At 46.3% G+C, this 23770-nt stretch overlaps 2 protein-coding genes across 2 annotated transcripts in view; one reads left to right on the top strand and one right to left on the bottom strand.

Annotated features, from left to right (window-relative positions):
* RAB37 (RAB37, member RAS oncogene family) overlaps positions 1-23770 on the bottom strand; it is a 69967-nt gene that overhangs the window by 29591 nt on the left and 16606 nt on the right. The gene's annotated exons all lie outside the window — the stretch shown is intronic.
* LOC133079937 (CMRF35-like molecule 1) lies at positions 1770-18811 on the top strand. Its single transcript, XM_061175680.1, has 5 exons — positions 1770-1878; positions 14076-14402; positions 15816-15879; positions 16664-16776; positions 18756-18811. The coding sequence occupies exons 1-5, from the start codon at positions 1836-1838 to the stop codon at positions 18809-18811; spliced, it is 603 nt and encodes a 200-aa protein (XP_061031663.1). The 5' UTR covers positions 1770-1835.

Below are 23770 nucleotides of genomic sequence, written 5' to 3' on the forward strand. Positions count from 1 at the left end.
TGAAGGTAACTGCTCATGCAGACGTCAATGGCCAAGCCAGGATGAGGGCCTCAAATGGGTCTTTGAGGACACAGGGTCCCCAGAATAGCCTGACGCTCCCCTAGTGCCCAGAGGCATTTGTTTAGAGGAACAGACTTGCTATCACTTAGAGGTGCTCAGAGAATTCTCTTTTCTTGATTCAAAGGAGAATTTCTGTTCTTGATCCAGGAGGGCCCAGGAGCAGAGGGTCAGGCCACAGGCAGAGTTTTGGGTAGTTCAGAGGCTGTTTACTCCTACTGCCTGCTCCCAAGAAAGGAAAGATTACCCCACATCCCTCAAAGCACCTGCCCCTTATTTTTCAGGACGCTCCAAATTGCTTAATTCCTTGTCATTTCCCCTGGAAGCCAAATGGTGTTCCTGTTTGCTGGGGCCCAATGTCTCTTGGCATAGCTGTTCAGTGCCACAGGCCGAGGATGGCTTTGCTGAGCAGCGGGGACCAAGGGCTGACCGAGCTCTCACCCTATGTTGTTGACCTTCTTTTACGGTCTGGAGGTATGTAAAGTGAAAGGCCAATTCTGGCCACATCCTGGCTTATCAGCTGCTGCGTTTTTCTGTGCAGATAACCCTCCTGATGCCTACTGACTCCTGATGAACCTGTGAGGACTTATATCTCTCCCTGGGATTCACTCACTCCTCAAGATGTCACAAGGTATGTGTGACACACAGCAAAAGTGGCTCCAGGAACAAAATATGAGAAAGGTCCAATCCTTTCCTAATTTCTGTGCTTAACCCCAGGTTTTGCTGGGATTCTGATGGGGGAGACGGGTGGGAGATGGGCACAAAATTGTCAAAAAAGAAAGGGAGTCAGACAGGCGAAGCTGGTGCATCCTTTCTTCCCACTGCAACAGATAGTTATTACAAGGTGTGTGTCAAGGGGTGAGGAGCTAGGGGGTAATAGCCACGAACAATGAGCTGGTTTCTTCAGGAAGGTATAATTGACAAGTTTCTGGAGGATTCAGGCTGGAATCGATATCCATGGATTCTCACCTTGTAAGCTGGGGCACAGCAACAAGAGTTCCTGGTATGTTCTCAAGACAGAGGCCCCTCTTGCCCATTGGACCAATAGTTCCCTGCTCACTTGTCCCTACTCTGTTTTTTAGTTCTCCGACCAGGGATCGAACCCGTGCCCACTGTAGTGGAAGAAGTGTGGAGCCGTAACCACTGGACCCCCAGGGAATACCCGTGTCCCTACTCTTTGAGCCCCTTTCTTTTAGTAGGTAGTCTGGGTTTTGTTATCCCCTCACCCCCTCATTCCAATCTCTGGTCTAGATTGGAATCTAGAATCTCTTCTCTGACTTTGGCTCAAGCCCCCCGCGATACAGTGGAACTCCTGACCTTCCAGGCTCCCGAGAATTTGGCTACGCTTGAAATTCCACATTTAGGACATTGTGTGCATCAGCCTTAGCTCCCCACTACTTCTCCAGTGGGGCTGGTTTCCCCCATCCCAGTCTTCCCACCAACGGAGAAGGACTGAGTAAGAGCTGCTCAGAACTGGTGGGTCTGCAAACTTCAAGGTCAAGAAGGAGCAAAGTTCTCCTTTTAGAGAACCCATCATGGCTCCGGACAGGGAGGTATTTCTCAAAAGCTTATTTGTGATCACTTCTGGCATTGTCAAGTGCCTTGAAATTTCACCCATTCCACCTCCTTCCTCTTTTGTCTCATGCGCCAGTGGGAAGGGCCTGAAGGAGGAAGTACAAGAGTGAGAATAAGTGAAAGCAGAAGGGCTGGAAGATGAAGCAGACTGCAGTTGGTTCTCGCTGACACGCTCCGCCAAGGAGGACCCGTGTGAAGAGAAAATGCACCTGCTGCTGCTGTTCTTCCTCCTCCGCCGGCTTGCAGGTGAGCTGGGCCTGGGTCTGTTCTCACGGGAAGAGCCTATGGGGCAGGAGGAGGTGGCTGGCAGAGGGAGGAGGGAGCCCAGCAAGGTGTCCTGCTGAGAAACCAAACCCCTTTCTAAGCAGTTCCTCCCAGTCGTGAGCCTGTGTGTTTCATCCACTCAATCCCTCACCCAGTGTTGCGGTGCCCACAACGGCCAATGCAGAAATATGGAGCATGGTCTTCATAATGAACCCAGAACCAGGCATAACTCCTGACCCCCCAGGGGCTGGTCATTCAAAATGGACAGACTGATGGCCCCCACTGGTCACAGAAAAGCAGAGGCGCCCTAGTTGCTCAGGAGAGCTGGTGAATATTCGCCCCTGCACTGTCACCTTCCAGAAAGCTTTATGAGCAAGGGAAGGCTCTGGGGAAGGGGTGAGGGTGAAGGGGGCCTGGAAGGAAGGGAAGCGGGAGTTTGCCAGATGGAGAGGGAGAGGCAGTTCTAGGCTTTTGGGGAAGGAAATAGTAGAATGGAAAGGTCAAGAGGAGGTTAGCTTGGTAGAATGAAGAGGAAAAGAGGACAGGGCTGTGAGCAGAGACAGAGGGTTGAAGGCAACTTGAAGTTGATGGATACCATTTTTTTCTGGCCATGCCGTGCAGCATGTGGGATCTTAGTTCCCCGACCAGGGATTGAACCCGCACCCCCTGCATTGGAAGCGTGGAGTCTTAACCACTGGACTGCTAGGGAAGTCCCATGGATACCATTTTGATTAAAAGTCAAGGGGATTTTCCTGACTTTGAAATGTTGGGGGACCTCAGAGCTCAGTGTTTGGGCACCTTCTCTATCTAGAGTCATCCTCTTGTTGATCTCACCTCCTCTCTTGGCTTTAAATACCATCTCCATACAGATGATTCCCATTTTTATATCCCTAGCCTGGACATCTCCCTGAACTCAAGAATCTTCTATCCAGCTGCCCATTTGACATCTTCACTCAGATGTTGACATTTCAAATGTGACCTGACCACATCTTCTCCCCTCGAATTCCTTTCTCTCCCATCTTTGTGTTTGGCAACTCCATCTTTTCAGGTGCTCAGGCAGAACCCCGGGGGCATCCATCTCTTCTCTCATATCCCACAATGATTCTTTGAAAATGTAAGCCAGATCCTGTCTCTCCTCTGGCCAAAACCCTCCAATGACCTCCACGTTACTCAGAGTAAAAATCCAGAGTCCTTACAGAGGCTACAAGGTGACACCGTCTGGGTCCCGCACCATATCATCTCCCTGGTCTCCTCTTCTACTCTGCTCCCCCACTTCAGCCACACTGGCCTCTTAGATGTTCTTTGAACATGCCAGGCACACTCCTGCCTCAGGGCCTTTGCACTTGCTGTTCAGTCTGACCAGAGTGCTCTTCCTCAGATAGCCATAGGCTCGAGTCCTCACATCTTTCACGTCTTTGCTTCTCACTGAAGCCTTCATTGATAACCCTAATTAAAACAGCAATTCCCAGGACTTCTCTGGTGGTCCAGTGGTTAAGACTGTGCTTCCACTGCAGGGGGCATGGGTTCGATCCCTCCGCATGCTGTGCAGTGAGGCCAAAGAAAAAAAAAAAGAGCAATTCCTGCATTATTTTTCTCCACGGTTTGTCCTCTCCCTTCCCCCACCTTGATAGAATGTAAGCTTCAGGAGGGCCAGGATTTTTGTGCCTACAACCATGGCAGGTGCAGATTAGACAAATAGTAAGTATTAGTTGAATGAGTGAATACATCTAACGGACAGGGAACAATATGATTGCTGTAACACGCACCACCCCCCCGACCAAATCTTTCTCCTTCTAGTTTCATAGAATTAAATAATTGAGACTCGTAACATTACCCGGTGAGGACATTGCTCGTGGGGTTGTAAAATGGTGCAGCCACTTTGGAAAACAATTTGACATTCTTGAAAATGTTAAACAGGTAGTTACCGCATGACCCAGCAATTCCACTCCTAGGTATATATCCCAGAGAATGGAAGACGTATGTCCATGTAAAAAACTTGTATGCCTGCTGGCGCAGTGGTTAAGAATCCGCCTGCCAATGCAGGGGACACGGGTTCGAGCCCTGGTCTAGGAAGATCCCACATGCCACGGAGCAACTAAGCCCGTGCGCCACAACTACTGAGCCTGAGCTCTAGAGCCCACGAGCCACAACTACTGCAGCCAGCGCACCTAGAGCCCGTACTCCGCAACAAGAGAAGCCACCGCAATGAGAAGCCCGCGCACCACAACAAAGAGTAGCCCCCGCTCGCCGCAACTAGAGAAAGCCTGCGTGCAGCAACGAAGACCCAACGCAGCCAGTAAATAAATAAATAGATAAATAAATAAATTTATTTAAAAAACAAACAAAAAACTGGTATGCAAATGTTCAGGGCAACATAGTTCATAATAGCTAAAAAGTGGAAACAATCTAAATGCACATCAACTGATGGATGGATAAATAAAACGTGGTATACTCATACCATGGTATACTACTAGTCAGAAAAAGGAATGAGGCACTGACACTTGCTACAACCTGGATTAAGCTCAGTGAAAGAATCCAGACACAAAAGACTGTACTTTGTATGATTCCATTCATATGAAAAGTCTAGAATGTGTAAATTCATAGAGACAGAAAGTAGATTAGCGGTTGCCAGGGCCTGGGGGAGGGAGTAAGGGGAAGGGACTCCTCATGAGTATGGGGTTTCTTTTTTGAGATGGTGACAATGTTGCGAAATTGGTGCTGATGTTTGCACAGCTTTGTGAATATCTTAGGAAACCACTGAGCTGTACACTTTAAAAGGGTGAATTACATGGTATGTGAATTATATCTCAGTAAGAAAATAATTAAGGAGCAGAGAGAAGAATTAGGAGCAGTCATGTTGTCCTGAGAAGAGTTTCTGTGGTTGCATTTGGATCTGAGTCTCCAGAGGGCATGACAACCGGACATCCCTTTGTGATCCGTGACTCTTTTACGTGGTCTGATTGGACCATTCATTCCATCTGGCATAGAAATGAAAATGATGCTTCCAAGCAGTGACACATGCTGTGAACAGAGCTGAGCTAGATGTCCTGATTGAGGGGGTGGTGACTGTGCTTTCGACAGGGTGGGCTTAGAAGGAGCCCTCTGAGGCGGAGCCGCCTGAGCTGAGACCTGGAAGATGAGAAGAAGCAGGCACTTCAGATCAGGGACATCTTTTCAGGCACAGGGAACAGCAAGGCTCTGACGTGGAAACGAGCTTGGCCGTGGTACGTTTGAGGAACAGAAAGACCTTGTGGCTTCCTTACACACTTCACAACAGCCTGGTGGGGCCGATTGGGAGGATACTATTATCTCTTTGGGGAGAAGGTCTCTGGGGAGGAGAGAGATGTGTGGCTCTCCTCCTCCTGGCGGCTGTGGGTGCCTTGTGGATGCTCAGCCTTGAGTTTCGGTGTAGAAACAGAGAAGATAGATTTTGGGTGAGGAGTCAGGGGACAAATTGACAAGCAAGGCGGGGAATGCACATAAAGGATTGCTTTTTTCCTCTGACGTCTGGGAACAGGGGAACTTGATGGTGAGCAGATGTGAGAGTAGTGTGTGTGTGTGTGTGTGTGCGCACGCACGTGTGTATATGGTTTAGGAGTGACTGAGGCAGAGCGGGAATATCTGTCTGCAGTGGAACAGGCTAGGCTGTGCACTAACAGGAAGCCAGGCTCCAGTGGGAACCTCTGTGCCCCCTGTCACCAGCCTTTCCCATAGAACTTCCGATTGCAAGTAACACATTTAACCAGCACTACTTCCCTCTTTGCAAGAGTTCATTGTTTTAAAAGTACACAAGAAAAAACCCCAGAAAGTTCCCACCGGGCTTTATAGCATTCATTTTCTGTGAGAAAAGAGAGTTTTAATCCTATCTTTTTCAGAGAAAAATTAGCTGTCTTGTCCAACTTAAGCCTCACCGTAAGTGGTGGCAGAGGTGGACAAGACCCCAGACGTGCTGACCCAGAGTGGAAATTAGCTGATGTCCCCTGTTGAGCCAGAGGCGGGGTCCAGTCCCAACTGTCACTCACTGACAGTGAGCCACTCACCTCCCCCTGGGGCTCAGCTTCCGCCTGATCTAGGATTATTCCTGATCATCTCGGCTGTGAGTAACCATGCCCGGGGAGGATGCTGCTTCTTCGAGCTCCAGGCTGCCTCTGTGCCAAGAGGGTTCCCACAGCAGAGCCAGTGCTCTGCTGAGGTTGATGGGGAGTGGGCACCTGGAAGAGGGGTCCGAGAAGTGAGTGGAACAGATGGTCCAAGGGTCAGATCTGATACTAAATGCTCAGTCGAGTTCAAGGGTCAGATCTGATACTAAATGACAACTAAAGATGGAATGGCCATCCACGTTAGAATCCTAGGGTTGCTGGGACAAATGACCACAAACTTAGTGGCTTAGAACAGCACAAATTTATAATGTTACAGTCTAGAGATCAGAAGTCTAAAATGAGTCAACAGGGCAGCGTTCCTTCTGGTGGCTCTAGGAGGAGAATTTGATTCCTCGACTTCCAGAGGCTTTCCAGAGGCTGCCTGCCACACCTTGTGGCATGCGGATCTTCCCCGACCACCAGGGGTCAAACCTGCGGCCCCTGCAGTGGAAGCGCGGAGTCTTAACCACTGGACCGCCAGGGAAGTCCAGAGGCTGCCTGCTTTCCTTGGCTTGTGGTCCCACATCACTTCAGCCCCCGCTCCATTGTCATCACTCTTTCCCTGACTCAGACCCTCCCGCCTCCCTCGCTTAAGGACCTTTCTGATTATATTGGGCCACCGGGATAATCCAGGATAATCTCTCCATCTCAAGATCCCTAATTTAATGACATCTGCAAAGTCCCTTTTTGCCATGTAAGGGTGAACATATTCACAGATTCTGGGGGTTAGGACACAGACATCTGTAGGGGCCATTGCGCTGCCTACCACACAATTAAACAGCCCTGTCCAGGCATTTGTTTTTCCTACGATTTTGAAAGTAGTAAATGCTCATTGTTGGCACTTGGGAAAGTACAGGAAAAAAATGAAGAATTAGGAAAAATGAAAAAAACCTTATGTCTGCCTTAATGCCCGAGGTGACCAGTTGTTAGGATTTTGGTTTATTTATATTTAATCTTTGTTTTCTATGCATATTTAAAAAGTTCATTGGTATTATACTGCATACGATTTTTTAAAACCCTGATTTTCACTTCATATGAGAGTTTTCCACATAATTAAAAATATTTCTAAGCATAATTATCAGTGTTTGCATTATATTTCATTATATACTTATTTCCCTAATTGATGGAAGTTAACTTTGTTTCCTTTATTTTTGCTAATTATGTGATGAATCTTTGTGCACACCCTTTTTGTTAGCCTCTCTGATTATTTCCTGAGAACCAAATCCTAGATGTAGCATTACTGGAGCAAAGGGCATGACTATGTTTGATACATATGACTGCCATACGGCTTTCTGTATGGCTGAACCAGCTACATTCCTTCCAGCATATTCTCACAGTGCCTGGACCACCTGGCCCCCGTCAGCAAAAAGTGAGTCATCAAAACTTGATTGGTTTGTTACGTGAAAAATGGTGTTGTCTTCCACATTTCTTATTTGCTAGATTATTTAAATGAAACATTTGAATTTTATTAGCCGCTGAATTTCCTCTTTGTGACTTGCCTCTTATCTCTCATCAGTTTTCCAAATGGGGTATTAATGTTTTTCTTCTATACACTCTCAATCGAGAGAAACTATTAATCCTTTTCTATGTTATTTGTTCTAAATATTTCTCTCAGTCTGTTCTTTGCCTTTTCAGTCTTTTTTTATTGGTATGTCCAAGTGTTATATTTGCATGCAGTCAGATTCACTACTAACTCTTTCTTGTTTCCTGTCGTCCAGTGATTTCAAGTTTCAAAAGATCTCCCTGTCATCCAGGAATTGTATAGAGATTCACTTCTGTTTTCTTTCAGTTTAAAAAATGCTTTGCTATTTTATGCTGACCTCCTTAATCTCTCTATATTTACCTAAATGGAGCACACTGAGAGGTGACAGGATAGGGTAATGCCTTAACCCTTCCCTTCTCTGTTTATCGTTTTAGTCTTCTATGGTATATGCGAAATTCTTAAATAGACCAGGTCTGTCTTTAGGCTATTGACTGTGTCCTATTGATATGTGTATCTAGTCTTGTTAGATTCACAAACTGGTTTCTTTATTATGGCCGGGTACTATTTTATTTTTTTAAATTTATTTTTAAAATATTTATTTATTTATTTTTGGCTGCGTTGGGTCTTTGTTGCTGCACGTGGGCTTTTCTCTAGTTGCGGAGAGCAGGGGCTACTCTTTGTTGCGGTGTGCCGGCTTCTTATTGTGGTGGCTTCTCTTGCTGTGGAGCACGGGCTCTAGGCTCGAGAGCTTCAGTAGTTGTGGCACGCGGGCTCAGTAGTCGTGGGTCGTGGGCTCTAGAGCGCAGGCTCAGTAGTTGTGGCACATGGACTTAGTTGCTCCGCAGCATGTGGGATCTTCCTGGACCAGGGATCGAACCCTTGTTCCCTGCATTGGCAGGCAGATTCTTAACCACTGCGCCACCAGGGAAGCCCCTGGCCTGGTACTATTTTGATATCTGGCAGGCAAGTCCCTCCTTACTGCTCATCTTTAATATGTTAAAAATTCTTGTCTTTTCATTTATTCAAATAATCTCTAGCATATATTAAATATAATATTTATTACATAGCCATACATATCCATATATATACACACATGTGTATAGATGGAGATTATCTGAAAAAAATGTACATGCTCTAAAAATGTTCTGGAGGTTTTGAGTTAAATCTATAAATGTATTTGGGAAGGAGGAAAATCTTTACAATATACAGCATTTTCATTCAAGATCATAACAGAGCTCTTCTTTTATATTTATTTATTTTTAAAAATGACACTATTTATTTATTTATTTATTTATTTATTTATTTATTTGTGGCTGTGTTGGATCTTCGTTTCTGTGCGAGCGCTTTCTCTAGTTGCGGCAAGCGGGGGCCACTCTTCATCGCGGTGCGCGGGCCTCTCACTATCGCGGCCTCTCTTGTTGCGGAGCGCAGGCTCCAGACGCGCAGGCTCAGTAGTTGTGGCTCACGGGCCCAGTTACTCGGCGCCATGTGGGATATTCCCAGACCAGGGCTCGAACCCGTGTCCCCTGCATTGGCAGGCAGATTCTCAACCACTGCGCCACCAGGGAAGCCCTTCTTTTATATTTAAACCTTTATGTCCGTCAAGAAAATTTCATTGTGTTCGTGTATGGTTTTTTTTCCTATAAGTCCTGGTTGTTTCTGTTAAAGTTATTCCTTGGTATTTAATACACCTTTATTACTATTGTAAATGAGCACTTTTCCATTTTATTTTCCAACTACTTGTTACTGGTTTATAGGAAAGCCATTGATTTTAATATATTTATTGTGTCTTTAGCCACTCTGTTGAATTCCATTATAAATGAAAATCCTTTTAAACTTAAGATTTAAAAATTTTCTCTAACTGTTATTATTTCCCCCCAATAATTATATATTTTATATTTTTCCATGTCTCACTACATTGGTCAGAATTTCAGAAAACAGCACATGTACAGAAAAGTGGATACAGGATCAATGTCCAGGTTAACACATTATTATAAAGTATATGCCAATGTCTCACATTAATTGTGGTATTTGCTGAGGCTTTTAAGAGATAATCTTTATCAGATAAAGCAAGTTCTATTCTTAATTTGCTAAGAATGTTTAGAAAACCATGAATGGGTGTTGACCTCGTGGCATGTGGGATCTTAGTGTAAAGTGGGAAGAACAAATGTTGTGAACTGATGAATGGATATACAAAATGTGGCAGATCCATGGAATAGTCATCAGCCATAAAAAGGAATGACATACTGACACATGTTATAACATGCATGAATCTTAAAAAGATTCCCTGGGTTCAGCCTGCTGATTTTTCATTTCAGACTTTTGCACTTAAGTTCATGAGTGATATTTGCTTATAATATTTCTTTCTTGCACTGCCCTTGTCAGGGTTTGGCATCAAGATTATGCCAGTCTCATTAAATGGATTTGGGACTGCATCCTCCTTTCCTTTGTTTCAGAATTTTTTTTGTGTAGACATTAAAGTAGGTAGACATTAGGTAGACATTATTTCTTCCTTCAATGTTTAGTAAATAGATATCTCCATTGAAGCTGTATAAGTCTCGAGTTTTCTTTTGGAGAGGTTTTTAATAATGGATTTAATTTATTTAAATAGTTGTAAGATTATTCAGATTTCTATATCTTTTTGTGTTGTTTCAGCATATTGTATTATTTTTGCTAGGCATCTGTTTATTCCAAAAAATTTCAAATTTATTGCCATAATCTTATCTAGATATCCTTTTATTATCCTATCCTATTATTGCCTTATCCTCTTGTTAGCTTTTTTTTTTTTTTTTGGCTGCGTTGGGTCTTCGTTGCTGCGCGCCGGCTTTCTCTCGTTGTGCGAGCGGGGGCTACTCTTCCTTGCGGTGCGCGGGCTTCTCATTGCGGTGGCTTCTCTTATTGCAGAGCACAGGCTCTAGGCGCGCGGGCTCAGTAGTTGTGGCGCATGCTCCGCGGCACGTGGGATCTTCCCGGACCAGGGATCGATCCCGTGTCCCCTGCATTGGCAGGTGGATTCTTAACCACTGTGCCACCAGGGAAGTCCTTATTATCCTTTTAATGTGTGCAGGATATGTACTGATGTCCCCATTTTCATTCCTGATATTCATTATTTAGACCTCTCTCTTTCTGTAATGAATATCTAATTAGGGTTATTTATTTATTTATTTTTAACCAATCATTAATTTGTATTAACTTCATTATTTCCTTTCTTCTACTTTCTTCTTTCCTCCTACTCCTCCTTCTGTTTTTTGTTTAACTTCTGAAATATATGTTTATTAAATTCAAGTCCTTTTTACTTTTCTAATAGATACATTTAACGCTATAAAATGTCCTTAAGCATAACTCCAGATGCATCCCGTAAGAGTCGTTTAAATTAAGGTATAATTTACATATAGTGAAATGTATAGATCGTAAGTGTATAATTCTATGAGTTTTGACAAATTCGTGTAACTTGTATCGCCTATCAAGATACAGGACATTTCCATCACCTGGAGTTCCTTAGTGTCCCTCCCAATCTTTCCCCCACCCATGAATCACTGTTGTAATTTCTATCACCAAAGGTTATTTTGCCTAATGTAGAACTTGGCATAAACGGGATCATGAAGTTTATTCTCTTTTGATCTTTCACTCAGTGTGTTTTTGAGATTCATCCATGTTGTTTTGTGTATCACTAATTCACTCCCTCATTATTCTGTACTATGCTGTTACTATGAATATGCTACTATTTGTTTATCTGTTCCCCTGTTGAACATTTCAGTTTCTTTCTCTTCCTTTCTTTCTTCCTTCCTTCCTTCCTTCCTTTCTTTCTTTCTTTCTTTCTCTCTTTCTTTCTTTGATTTACAGTGTTGTGTTAATTACTGCTATACAGCAGAGTGACTCAGTTATACATATATATACATTCTTTTAAAATATATTCTTTTCCATTATGGTTTATCATGGGATATTGAATATAGTTCTCTGTGCTATACAGTAGGACCTTGTTGTTTATCCATTCTCTATATAAAAGCTTACATCTGCTAATCCCAACCTCCCACTCCATTGAGTTACTTCTAATATGTTGTTATTATAAATAAAGCTGTGATAAAAATTCTTTTTTGTGGACATTTGTTTTTAACTTCTCTTAGATAAATATCTAGAAGTGAAATTGCTAGGTCATAGGATAGATTCATGCTTTGTTTTATAAGAAAAGCACTTTTACAGGGTTCCAAAGTGATGTATAAAGTGGAAACAACCCAAATGTCATGAACTGATGAATGGATATACAAAATGTGGCAGATCCACACCACAGAATAATGTTCAGCCAGAAAAAGGAATGAAATATTGACACATGTTATAACATGGATGAATCTTAAAAAGATTATGCTAAGTAAAAGAAGTCAGACAAAAAAGATCATATATTGTATGCTTCCATTTATATGAAATGTCCAGAAAGGCAAGTCCATAGAGACAGAAAGAAGAATGAAATGTCCAGAAAGGCAAGTCCATAGAGACAGAAAGATTAGTGGTCGCCAGAGGCTTCAGGGAAGAGGGAGGTGAGGAGTCGCTACTAATGGGTACAGGGCTTCTTTCTGAGGTGATGAAAACATTCTGGAATTGGATAGAGTTGATGGTTGTACAACTTTGTGAATATCCTAAAACCCACCGAAGTATACATTTTCAAAGCGTAAAATTTATGATATGTGAATTATATCTTAACTTTAAAAGTGGACAAAAGTAAACACTTAGTCTTCAACACGCTTTATTTAATTTTAGAAAGGAAGAAAATTATCACAGTTTTAAACTTAGCAAATTAGAAAAAGATACGTGGTAATCTCAAGGAAATAAAATTATATCTATGAGAATTAATAATTTAAAACTAAAAACAGTAACATTTACCAACTAAATCTCAAAATGGTTTAACGCAGGAAAAAAGAAAGAGAAAGGGGGGAGGAAAAACATGAAGGAGGAAATCTTGTGGCACATGTAATCAATAAAATAAAACAGCACATGTCATCAAAATGTGTCATTATAATAGGTTTGAAAATTTTAATTATTAAAAGATACTTTATATTTGCAGAACTTTATGCTAATACACTGTAAAATAGATAACTTTTGGGGAAAAACAAAAGAACAGAATTTATTAAAGGACAATAAAAAAGCTTAAATAGGTCAATATTCATGGAGAAAAAAATTTAAGTAATCAAAGAATTTGCCCCAATGAAGAATTTGCCAGATAGTTTTGTAGCCAATTTTTTAAGATCCTAAAGAAACCAAAATTCCTTTGCTCTATTTATGTTCTTATCTCAGAGCACAAAAAAATGGAGATCTGCCAGATCAATTGTGTGAAAGTAGCATATCTCTACTACCAACCCTGACAAAGACACACAAGGAAAATGACAGAAAGAACCTCCCTTATGAGTATGGATCTGAGTTGAGCCCGGACAGCAGGCTCTGCCGGCAGACGGGTTTGGGTGGCCCAGGCTGGATTGCTGTTGTTTCTAAATAAGGCAGAGTTTTAAAATTGAGAGGTTCCACCCCAAACCCAGATTTTGGACTACTCCAGAAAAATGAAAAGATCTGAAATTACACTGCCTGCTTCTTGCATGAGGACAGTGAGCTGAGTGGGAGGGGCCACGCCTCTGCGGGTGGTGTTTGCTCTCCAGATTGCCCTGGTCCTCACTACCTCCCACGGTCTGACACTGATGCCATTCTTCATCATGCTTGAAGTGTTGTTTTTCTTATAATAAAGATACATTTCTCTGTATCTTGAATCTTTCAAAGGTGAGAAAATGAAAGAAAGAGCAAGAACGTATATATCGGAAAATGCTGCTTTACTCTATGATACCTGCCTTACTGCAAAGCTATAGTATTCAAGACAGTATGGATTGACAAAAGGACAGACAAATGGATCAATGGAACAGAACGGAAAATCCATAAAGAACTCACATATTTGCTTTTTGACAAAGGAACCGAAGCAATTCAATGGGAAGAAATGGGATCTGGGCGTTACAGATTCCATAGCATGGGGAGACTGACTGGCATCACTGTTTTGGTCAATTTCAAAGGTGTTCCTTCCAGGGTGGTTTACAGTAGAACCGCTCGAAACAATTAGAACCATTAGGAAGTTTCTCCAGGGCTAGGTGATGGGGGTGTTTCAGCTGAACCTCCTGAGGTCATCAGTACAAAGTCATCTTCTGTGGAAATGGGTCCTCTGGTCTTTCCTCCCCATCATACCAGCATAACACAGAGATGGTTGCAAAAGGACATTGCTGGAAATAGAAAGACTTACTGACCACAGAGAAGGGGAGAGGGGTGAACTACAGGAAGCTATTATTGCTCTGTGTCAATGTTTTTGTTTCTTTGAGATCTGTAGTTGTGCTTTTATGGGATTTTCCTGGTGGCTTTGACCTGAAAGAATTTTGAAGAACAAAAGGTCTTTATGTGTAAGGTATATTCCTTTCTTAACTGCTATTTAACTCATGAGGACCTTGGGTTTATTGGAACTATTCACGATGCAGGAGGCTGTGGCCCTGCCCTCAGGATGGGAGGTGACAGGTACATGGATTCGTGTTTTCCAGAATCTGCCATCACTGGCCCAAAAGCAATGAGCAGCCTAGAGGGGGGCTCGTTGACGGTGCAGTGTCGATACAGCCCTGGGTGGGAGACCCATGTGAAGTGGTGGTGCCGAGGAGCTGCTTGGGGCAGCTGCAAGTTCGTTGTTAAAACCACTGAAGCAGAGAAGGAGGTGAAGAAGGACCGCGCGTGCATCAGGGACAATTGGAAAAACCGCACCATCACCGTGACCATGGAGAAACTCAGGCTGAGCGATGCAGACACTTACTGGTGTGGGATTGAGAGATTTGGAACTGACTATGGGGTCCAAGTTAAAGTGACCATTGACCCAGGTAAGAGTATGTGTATGTGTAGATGTGTCTCTTCAGGGCCTGCTCTGTCCTGGTCCCTGGGGTCCCTCTTTAGTGACCTGTGACTCAGAGTGAACTGTCACAGAGGGTGGGGGAGTCCTGAGGTCTCATGGAACCCACACAGACCACTTGGGATTGGGAGGGGCAGGGCTTCCCTTAGAGGCTCTCGTGGCTCCCAGGGCCTCCTCCAGGATGGGATCAAGCCTTTCTTGACACATTATTTTTCCCTCTGCACAGTCAGTGCCCGAGTCTATTGCCCATGGAGGTCAAGGCGAAGGTCTCACCCGGAGACCCTAATTTCTGCTAATGTTTTCCTGGGACCCCTGTTGCCCAGGTGTTCCTGCTCTTTCTGGAATTTGGGGCTGGGTCTTCAGAGCTGCTGCTCCCACCCCCTGGTCCATATCCCATCTCAGGGGGAAGGACCCAGCACAGTGGGGCTGCTGCGGTTAATTCCTGGGGTCTGGAAAGGCCTCCACAGTCAAAGGGCTGCATTCCCAGGTGCCTGAAATCCCATCATGAGCCATTTACACATTTGGGATTAACGATGTTCTCTTCCTAAGTCCTTTTAGAATGCAAACACTCTGGGCGTGTCGGCTCAGGGGTCTCAGTGCCTTGGTTTGACCGAGTTTATCTGTGGGGCTCTGCTTCTGCTGACCCTCGGGACAGGTGACACCAGCTCATTGGGCACCTGTGACAACGGGGGTGGGCGCACAGTCAACGGAGCCTCCACCACACTGGGAACGAGTGAGGCTTGCTATACTTGCAAAGCACAGCATCATTTCATTCAATCCTGACAACATTCCTGAGATGTAACTATCCCCATTGTGAAAGCTTTATAACTTGCCCCAAGTAAAGGCTCTTCCTGAACCTTATGATTTTGCTCAGGGCTGGTCCTGATCTTTGAAGTCACAGATTTTGGGTATGTCAGCCACCTGATAGCCCCCATTCTGCTCCTGTCCTTGTGGATAAATAGGATGAGAGGCACTGGCCACTGGCCGAGGCCCTGTCATAAGCAGCCGGAGTGTTTGAATTTCAGCTGAACTCCAGCTGCCCTTGTCCTGAGGCAAGCCTGGCCCCCTCTAACCTTCCAAGTTCTGCTTGACGTCCTCTCTGGACCTGTGCCAGCTCCACCTGCCTCTGAGGCTCTGAGTCTCCTAGCGGCCAGGGAGATATGAGCAGTCCAGGCTATAGGCCCTCTCCCTTGGCCCTGCTCCAGACTCCTCAGGCAGCCCATGATCCCCACCACCACCCCCCTACCCACCCCCGGCTCAGAGCCACGTTTAAGGCTGCGGGTGGGTGGGCAGGCAGAGCAGTGTGTAACCTGGTCCGTACGCCAAGCACCAACTGCAGTGCCTGCCACCACTCCTGCCACCTCTGCCATCAACATGTTCACAGCGCCAGTCAGCTTGGAAGAGACCAGTGGCTCCTCGGCTGTGACCAGCCCCGGCTCCAACAGCGGGTAAGCCAGCTCTGATGCTGTGGCCCACTTGGCCCAAACTCTACCAAAGGGGGGACTTTTGTAGTTCCAGGTCCCAGCCAGAGCTTGTCTCCGGACCCTCAAGCTCGAGGATGCTGGGGCCTCCTCTCACTTGCTCTCACAGCTCAGGAGGCCAGAAATGAAATCAAGGTGTCGGCAGGGTTGGCTCCTTCTTTGGGCTCAAAAGTAGACTCTGTCCCAGGCCTCTCTCCTAGTTTCTGGTGGTTGCCAGTAAGCCAAGCACTCCTTGGCTTATGGCAGCATCACTCCAATCTCAGCCTCTGTCATCACATGGCCTTTTCCCTCTGTGTCTGTGTGCCCCCATTTCCCTTTTATAAGGACACCAGTCATTGGATTCAGGCCCGTCCTAATCCAGTACGACCTCATCTTAACTTGACAACCTCTGCAAAGATCTTATTTCCCAATGGGTCACCTTCTCCAGTTCTGAATGAATATGAATTACTGGATGAGGGACACTGTTAGGCCTGTACAGGGGGCAAGCTTAGAAGCAAGGAGACATTTTCAGAGCCTTTGCAATATAATTTCTGTTTGGCTTCTAGACCCACTGAAACACCTTATGGAACCCTCCTCTCTCTTTTTTTTTAAAAACCATCTTTGAGGGCACCTGGGAGCAGGGGTTCCCAGACTGGAAACCTCAGGCCTGTAGGTCAAAAGGTTTCAAGGCATGTGGCTGTCCCTGCTCCCAGGTGGGTGGGATAAGGCCAAAGACAGGAGGTGAGCATGGGGCATCCTCTGTCGTTTCCAGCGGTGTCTTCCTGAAGGTCAGCATCCTCCTTCCCCTCATCTCTGCTGTGTTGCTTCTTCTCTTGATGGTGGCCTCACTTGTGGTTTGGAGAATGGTGAAACAACAGAAGAAAGGTGAGGGGACCTGGCTGACACCGGGCTGGGGCTGGGCTGGGTGGGCGTGTGTGGGATTGATGGCCAGCATGGTCATCCAGGAACCATCAGCCCAAGGGAATACCTGCACTGTCTGGAAGGGGTGCCGTCCCAAAGGCCGCAGCAGCTGGCAGTTTGAGGGGCTGGAGCTTGGAGGGGAACCCAGTAGGTTTGGGACTCAGTTCTGCCTTGATCATCCCTCTATGCTCTTCTTGCTTCTCTGCTCCGCCTCCCTATCTGTTTCTTGGTTTGGCTCCTGGTGGCAGAGATGGCAATGGCCTTAGGCAGGCAGCCTTCCTAGGGTACCCAGACACTTCAGTGGAATTCCTGTGGCTGTCAAGGAGGTACTGAATAGACGTGGGGGCATCGAGACGCACACGCACGCACGCACACGCGCGGATGTATACACGCATGCACGAGCACATGTTCATGCATGCACACACAGCATAGCCCGCGCACGAATGCGCACATGTGCGTGTGCACACTCATACCCAGTTCTCTGTGTTTTCTCAAGCATGTTGGTGGCCACTCCTATTTTTGCCCTTCCTCCCTGCAGTCCTTTCTCAGGCTACCCTACTTGTTCTGTGTATATTTGCCCTTTAGGGAAGGGCCTCGGCTCACCAGTCTGCACTTGTCAATCACGAGGTCTGGCCTCGGCCAAACACTTTTCCTGTCTGGCTCCACTTCCACGTTCTCACATCAATTGCCCCTCCTCCCTTTCTCAGAACCCACTGGGATCTGGGCGCTCACGGGACCCTCTTTAACACTGCTCCCTCCCTACAGCCTGGGGAATCTTGTAGTTTGGAAAGATGGGAGCCTGACTCCTGTTCATCATCCTTTCCCCCCAATGTATTGTCCGTGACCTAAGTTAAAAATACTTTCTGTCCCCCTCAGTATCTATAAACCATAGGGAAAATCTTCTTGTTTCTTTGTTGTCTCCGAAGCTGGGGGCGTGACGGTGGCAGGGGGAGGGCAGGGAGAGAAAGAAACAGGAAGCAGAGGGCACGTGAGAGTAGGTCCAGGCAGTGATGACCCAGCTCGAGTACGCCGCTCAGAGGGCAGCTTCGAGCAATCTCGTCGCGTGGACGACTTGTACTGATGGAGCCCCTCTTGGGTCTGGTACAGTCCGCGCCCAGAAGGCGTGGGAGGAACAGGCTTAGCCATCCAGCAGCCCGCATCCCACCTGAAGACCAACCAGAATTCAGTGGGACAAGGGTGATGAGACAGACATAAATCAAATGCCCTGGGAGCCAGGGAGGGAGGGATTCGACAGCCTGGATAGCTGGAGAAGGTAGGTGTGACTTTGAGTTGACCCCTGCAGGTGGAGAAAGGGTGGCGTCACAGGCAGAATCCCATCAGAAGTTTTAGGTTGAGCCTAATCCCGGGGGAGCTGATAATTGGCGGGGCCACCTGAGCAGCTGATCGCACAGTTCTGTGATGTGGGGAATAGGTGGGCTGAGGTCTCCTTAGTTCTCATCTGAGGGATCAGAATTAGAACCAGGTCTCTTCTCTGTGAGCCCGAAGCCTAATTCACCTCTTTTCTTTCCCAGACCTGAGGGCGCCTGTGAGCCTCTGGATGGGCTTTCTAACTCTGATTGTTTTTGTCTTTTAGCTGCTGGGATATCCCCAGAGCAGGTAAGAGAGTCCCCGAGGTCAGAGCAGAGACACCAGACGCCTTTCCCTCACTTCCTTATTTTCCCTGTCCCAGGAGCACCAAGGTCCAAATGCATCAGACAAGCCCTGTGGCCAAGTGTCCACATACTCATGGCCCAGCTGCAAGGGCCGGGGAAGGGGCCCGGTCGTATGCTGGAATCAGCCAGAAGGGAGGAGGGCTCGGGAGGGGGAGGTGTGGGAGACTAAGAGGAGATGGGGGTTGCAGAGGGAGCTGGGAGAGGGGGTCCCAGGGGAGCAGAGAGCCACGCGTCCCTCCGTGGAAGAAGAACCTGTGTTTCCTCTCCTAGGTGCTTCAGCCCCTGGAGGGCATCAGCTATGCAAACCTGAGCCTGCAGCAGACTGAAAACTCTGGGTCCTCCCGGAAGAAGGCTTCCACGAGGTCCTCTTCCTCTGCCCAGGCCAAAGCGGGGGAAGTGCAGTATGTCACCATGGTATGTGCTTGGTGGGGCTGCTGTGGGGCTCAGACCGGACCCGCTGTTGCCCCTCCTTTGAGGACCGGCTTTCTCCCACCCACGTGGGAGGGTGGGTGCTGGGCAAAGATGCAGCCATTGAAAGACTTGCTGGCAGAGCTCCTGTGCGCTTTTGGCATTTGAAGTGCTTCCACACCAGGTCTTAGCATTGGGAGACTCAGAGCCCGGTCAGACACGGTCCTCATGCTGGGCAGGGGAGACCCAGACAGGCTGAGGGACCTGGGATTCCATGCAAAATGTGCTGCCCTGGCATGGAATTGAGGGAGAGTGCCTTCTGCCGTGGCCGGAGCTAAAGGTGCCTGGCAGAGTGGAGGGAGGAGGAGCTGGGGGGCCTGGGAGAAGACTCCAGAAGCCCTGGAGGGTCTGTCTCCCCAGGGTCCTCCAAGGTCTCCTCCATCCATGGGCACAGCCTCCTGCCAGCCTCTCTAACCCCGAGGACGTCTTCATTGCAGGCTCCCTTTCCTAGGGAGGACATTACCTATGCAGCTCTGTCTTTGGAAACCTCAGATCAAGAGTCAACCTATAGCAACATGGGGTACCTCATCACCCACATTCCCAGCGGGAGCCACGAGGAGCTCACGGAATACAGCACCATCAGGAAGCCTTAGCCTGTGCTCCAGGGGCGCCTCTCAGACCCACTCGAGGCCTCTGAGTACATTCCTGCTTCATCTGCTTTCTGCCTGCCCCTCAGTCCCCTCATGGGACCAGCCAGTTACTGAGGCCTCTGCCTGATGCAGCCAGCATCATGGCCAGCTATGGTTTGGGCTCGGGGCCTATTCTCAGGGAGCTTCTGGGAGTTAGACAGGGGTCTTTCCACATCCCTTTCTCTCCCACACAGCTTGGGAGGGGGCTAGGGATATACTCTGGAGCTGCTGAGGGAGCAATCACAATGATAACGACAATAATAGTAATTCACTTTTATTTATTGCTTATCATGAGTGGTGGACTGAATAATGGTCCTAAAAGTTATTGGCATCTGAACCCTCAGAACCTGTGAATGTTACCTTCTGTGGCATAAGGGACTGTGCAGATGTAACAGAGTTGAGGATTTGTGGATGGGGAGATTATTCTGGATTATCCAGCTGGGCCCTGAATATAAGCTCAAGGGTTCTTATAGGAGGGAGGCAAGAAGGTCACAGAGGAGAAGACAGTGTGATGGTGGGAGCAAAAGTCGGAGTGATGCAGCCAGGATCCACAGAACACCGCAGCCTCCAGGAGCTGAAAAGGCAGGAACGGATCCTCCCCAGAGCCCCCAGAAGGAACCAGCCCAGCTGACATCTTGACTTTAGCCCAGTGAAACTGATTTCATACTTCTGGCCTCCAGAATTGTAGGAGAATAAATTTGTATTGTGTTAATGAAGCCATTACATTTGTGGTAATTTGTTACAGCAGTAATAGGAAAAAATATACTATGTAACAGGTACTCTTCCCTAAATGCTTTACCTACAGTAACTAATTTAATCCTCACTGCAACCCTAAGAGGACGCCTTTATTATTGTCCCCATTTTACAGAGGAAGAATCTGGGTACAGAGAGGTTCAGTGACTTACCAAATTTTACTGCTAGCAAGTGGATAAATTAGAATTTGAACTTGGGCATTTTGGCTCCAGAGTCTGGAGTCTGGGCCACCACCCTGGACTGTGTGTAAGGAGGATAATGTGTGTGAGTGTGTTTGTGTGTGTGTGTGTGTGTGTGTGTGTGTGTACACAGCTACTCACACAGGGACAGTCATCGAGTATATACAGACGCTGGACTTGCTGTCTTTATTCTAGGGTCCTGGCAGCTCTCCCTCTGGAATCCTGAATCTGGTCCCAGCTTGCCATCTCCATGGTTACCAAACTAGTCCAGTCCCCGGCCTGGAGTCCCTCTTGCTCTCTGCTCCTGAGTCCATTCTCCTCCCAGCAGCCAGAGGGATCTTTTTAAAGCACAGACCTGATCACTCCCTGCTTGTAACCTTCCAGTGGCTTCTTCCACAGCCCAGGAGGCCCCCAGGATCCATAGGTCCCTGGCTGCCCCTAAGACCCTCTCTCTGGCTACTCTCCCTCTCACTTGCCCTGCTCTGCCCACACTGGACTTTCTTCCATCCTTCTAACAAGATAATACGTGGTCCCTTCTCAGGGCATTGGCACTTGCTATCCCTTCTTTCTGGAATGGTCTTCCAATGGATATGTGAGTAGTTAGGTTTGCCAAAGAGAGAGAAAGGCAGGGAGAGAGGGAGGGAGGGAGAGAGGGAGAAAAGGAGAAAAGGGAATTCCCTGGTGGTCCAGTGGTTAGGACTTGGCACTTTCACTGCCGGGTGCCCATGTTCAATCCCTGGTCGGGGAACTAAGATCCCACAAGTCACGTGGTGTGGCCAAAAAAACCCAAAAAGCTTATTTTCATTATCACAACTCAGCTCAAATATTCCTCCCAGGGTGGCCTTCCCAGACCCCCCTAACAGCAGTGGCCCCTGCTACACCTCTGATTCCTCTCTGTCACATCGCCCTAAGTAAAAGTAGTACTTACTTTTGAGCTAACTTTATGAGCCTCCCTCCCTCCCACCCTCCCTCCCCCTTGGCAAACAAGTCTGTTCTCTATGGACAGAGACCTTTTGAGAGTCAGTTGAGGGAGAAAAATATACTGCACTGGCAATCTTCAAAATACATGGCCTTTAGCAGGAAGGGCCAGGAAGGGCCAGGCAGCTAACATCAGGGAAATTGTTTCATAATCAACAATTTTTTAGATCAAGAGGGACTGATATAGTAGTCAGCCTTTTATTTTATCAAGTAGGTGCATTCTTACCCAATGTAGTTGGAATTGTTATTGGTCAGTTCATTGGAAAAGTTGGTTAAATCAAGGAATCACACAAAAGATATATTCTTTCTCTAAATGCTTTCTTTGGCTCAAAATATCTAAATGTGTCGTCATTTGCTAGTATTTGGTTGTAGCTCTAAGCCTCTTTTTCGCTGATGGGTCTGCTGAAAGAGGGACTCATTGCCTTTTCTGCACAAATCACACACACTGTCTCGTCCTGGAGTTTCTAGTTCCAGTTTCCCTAACGTTGGAGCAAGACATTCTAGATACTTACGAAGCAACCTGATTGCAAAACTTCTTCTCATTTTTATGTTTTCACTGTGAATATTTTACAGTCCTCTCCCTCATTCCTAATTTGATCTTTTTTAAAAAAATGGCATGCTTTGAGTTTTTCTAAAGCATTCAATTTAGTTTTTGTAGAAATAACCGTTCTTTTTGTTTACATTTCCTGTCATTGGTCAATATCCTTTCTGTTTACACTCTTAATTGGTTAGTTTATGGATGAATTCATTAAATTGCATAATTATAATTAACATGTTTGACCGGCCTAAACAAGTTTGGGCCTGAATGCAGTTGAGTCTTGTTAAACACGTACCTCAACGGATGAGAGCACAAGCGAGGGGACCTTAAAGGCATCTGCCCGTTGCCACAAGCATAAAGATGGTATGTTTCACCAAGAGATTGAAGGGTGTTGGTTGATCTAATAAGTTGGTTAAGAAAGGGATCGGGGGCTTCCCTGGTGGCGCAGTGGTTGAGAGTCTCCCTGCCGGTGCAGGGGACACGGGTTCAAGCCCTGGTCTGGGAAGATCCCACATGCCGCGGAGCAACTAGGTCCGTGAGCCACAATTACTGAGCCTGCGCGTCTGGAGCCTGTGCTCCGCAACAAGAGAGGCCGCGACAGTGAGAGGCCCGCGCACCGCGATGAAGAGTGGCCCCCGCTTGCCACAACTAGAGAAAGCCCTCGCACAGAAACGAAGACCCAACGCAGCCAAAAATAATAAATAAATTAATTAATTTAAAAAAAAAGCAATTGTATTAAAAAAAAAAAAGAAAGGGATTGGTTAAGACAGTTTCTACTAAACCATCTGTTATGACCATAGTTTCATAAAAGAAATGACATTTAAGCACCCCAAGTCAGAATAATAGGCAGTGTTTCCCAGGAAGGACAGTTGGCGACTTTATGCCAATATGGATTTCTGTTGTGTGTGTATATAATCTCCTACAAATTTATTGATACTTTGTCAAGGGCTGGTGCTCACATATGGACTAAGGATTGGCAGCTACTGAGCTTGTCTACACTGTTCTCTAGACATGGATTCTCTCCTCTAGGTCCAGCTAGTGTGGTCTAGTGTCCCCCTAAAGCCTTCTAGTAATCTTATTCATCGGAACTCTAAGGTTTTCACTCATGAGGGCCCCGTGACCCTACATCAGTTGGGAAAAAGGCCCCTTTAATCACTCAGATTCCCCCGCCCAGCATAAGCTCTCCCCCAAATAATCCACTGTGATCGCAAACTCACACGGTCTTGTCGTGAAGGGGTGCGGTTCTAGCATCAAGGAAGGGTGACTCACCCACTGGTTTTACTGAGGAAACTCTGAGGAGCGGTTCAGAATTAAGGAAGGGGTAAGACTCTGTTTCTAAGGGTCAGAAATAGAGAAGAGACATTCTGAATGCTTGTGTGGTAGAAAATCCACTCTTAGCAGAAAGGAGGGATGTCTACTCTATGTTCCAGAATAAAAATTCCATCCTGGGGAGTTCCTGAAGACTCCCACATCCTCCCTATCACCCTTTCCATCTTCAGTGCCACAAACCCAGATATCCCCAATCCTGTTTTTTATTAGTTTATTAATTGTTTCATTTTAAGTTATAAAATATTTGGTGCATACTATATGTTTATATAGGATGCAGATATGTTATAAAGGGTAGGGAAGCAAACACCTCATGCTCACAACCTTAATGAAGAAATGGAACAGTACCAAATCCACTGAAGCCACCCACTCATTGTTTGTCCTTGTTTTCTTCCAAGGAAGAATGTGCTTGCC

This window comes from Eubalaena glacialis, chromosome 19 (assembly GCF_028564815.1).
Source record: "Eubalaena glacialis isolate mEubGla1 chromosome 19, mEubGla1.1.hap2.+ XY, whole genome shotgun sequence".
Lineage (NCBI taxonomy): Eukaryota > Metazoa > Chordata > Mammalia > Artiodactyla > Balaenidae > Eubalaena > Eubalaena glacialis.

Bases quoted from the DNA above. Each gene is read 5' to 3' on its own strand.
- LOC133079937 (XM_061175680.1), top strand. From the start codon at position 1,836: ATGCACCTGCTGCTGCTGTTCTTCCTCCTCCGCCGGCTTGCAG. The intron at 14,403-15,815 runs GTAAGAGTATGT...ACATGTTCACAG, and splicing joins TAAAGTGACCATTGACCCAG to CGCCAGTCAGCTTGGAAGAG. The intron at 16,777-18,755 runs GTGAGGGGACCT...TTCCTCTCCTAG, and splicing joins GGTGAAACAACAGAAGAAAG to GTGCTTCAGCCCCTGGAGGG.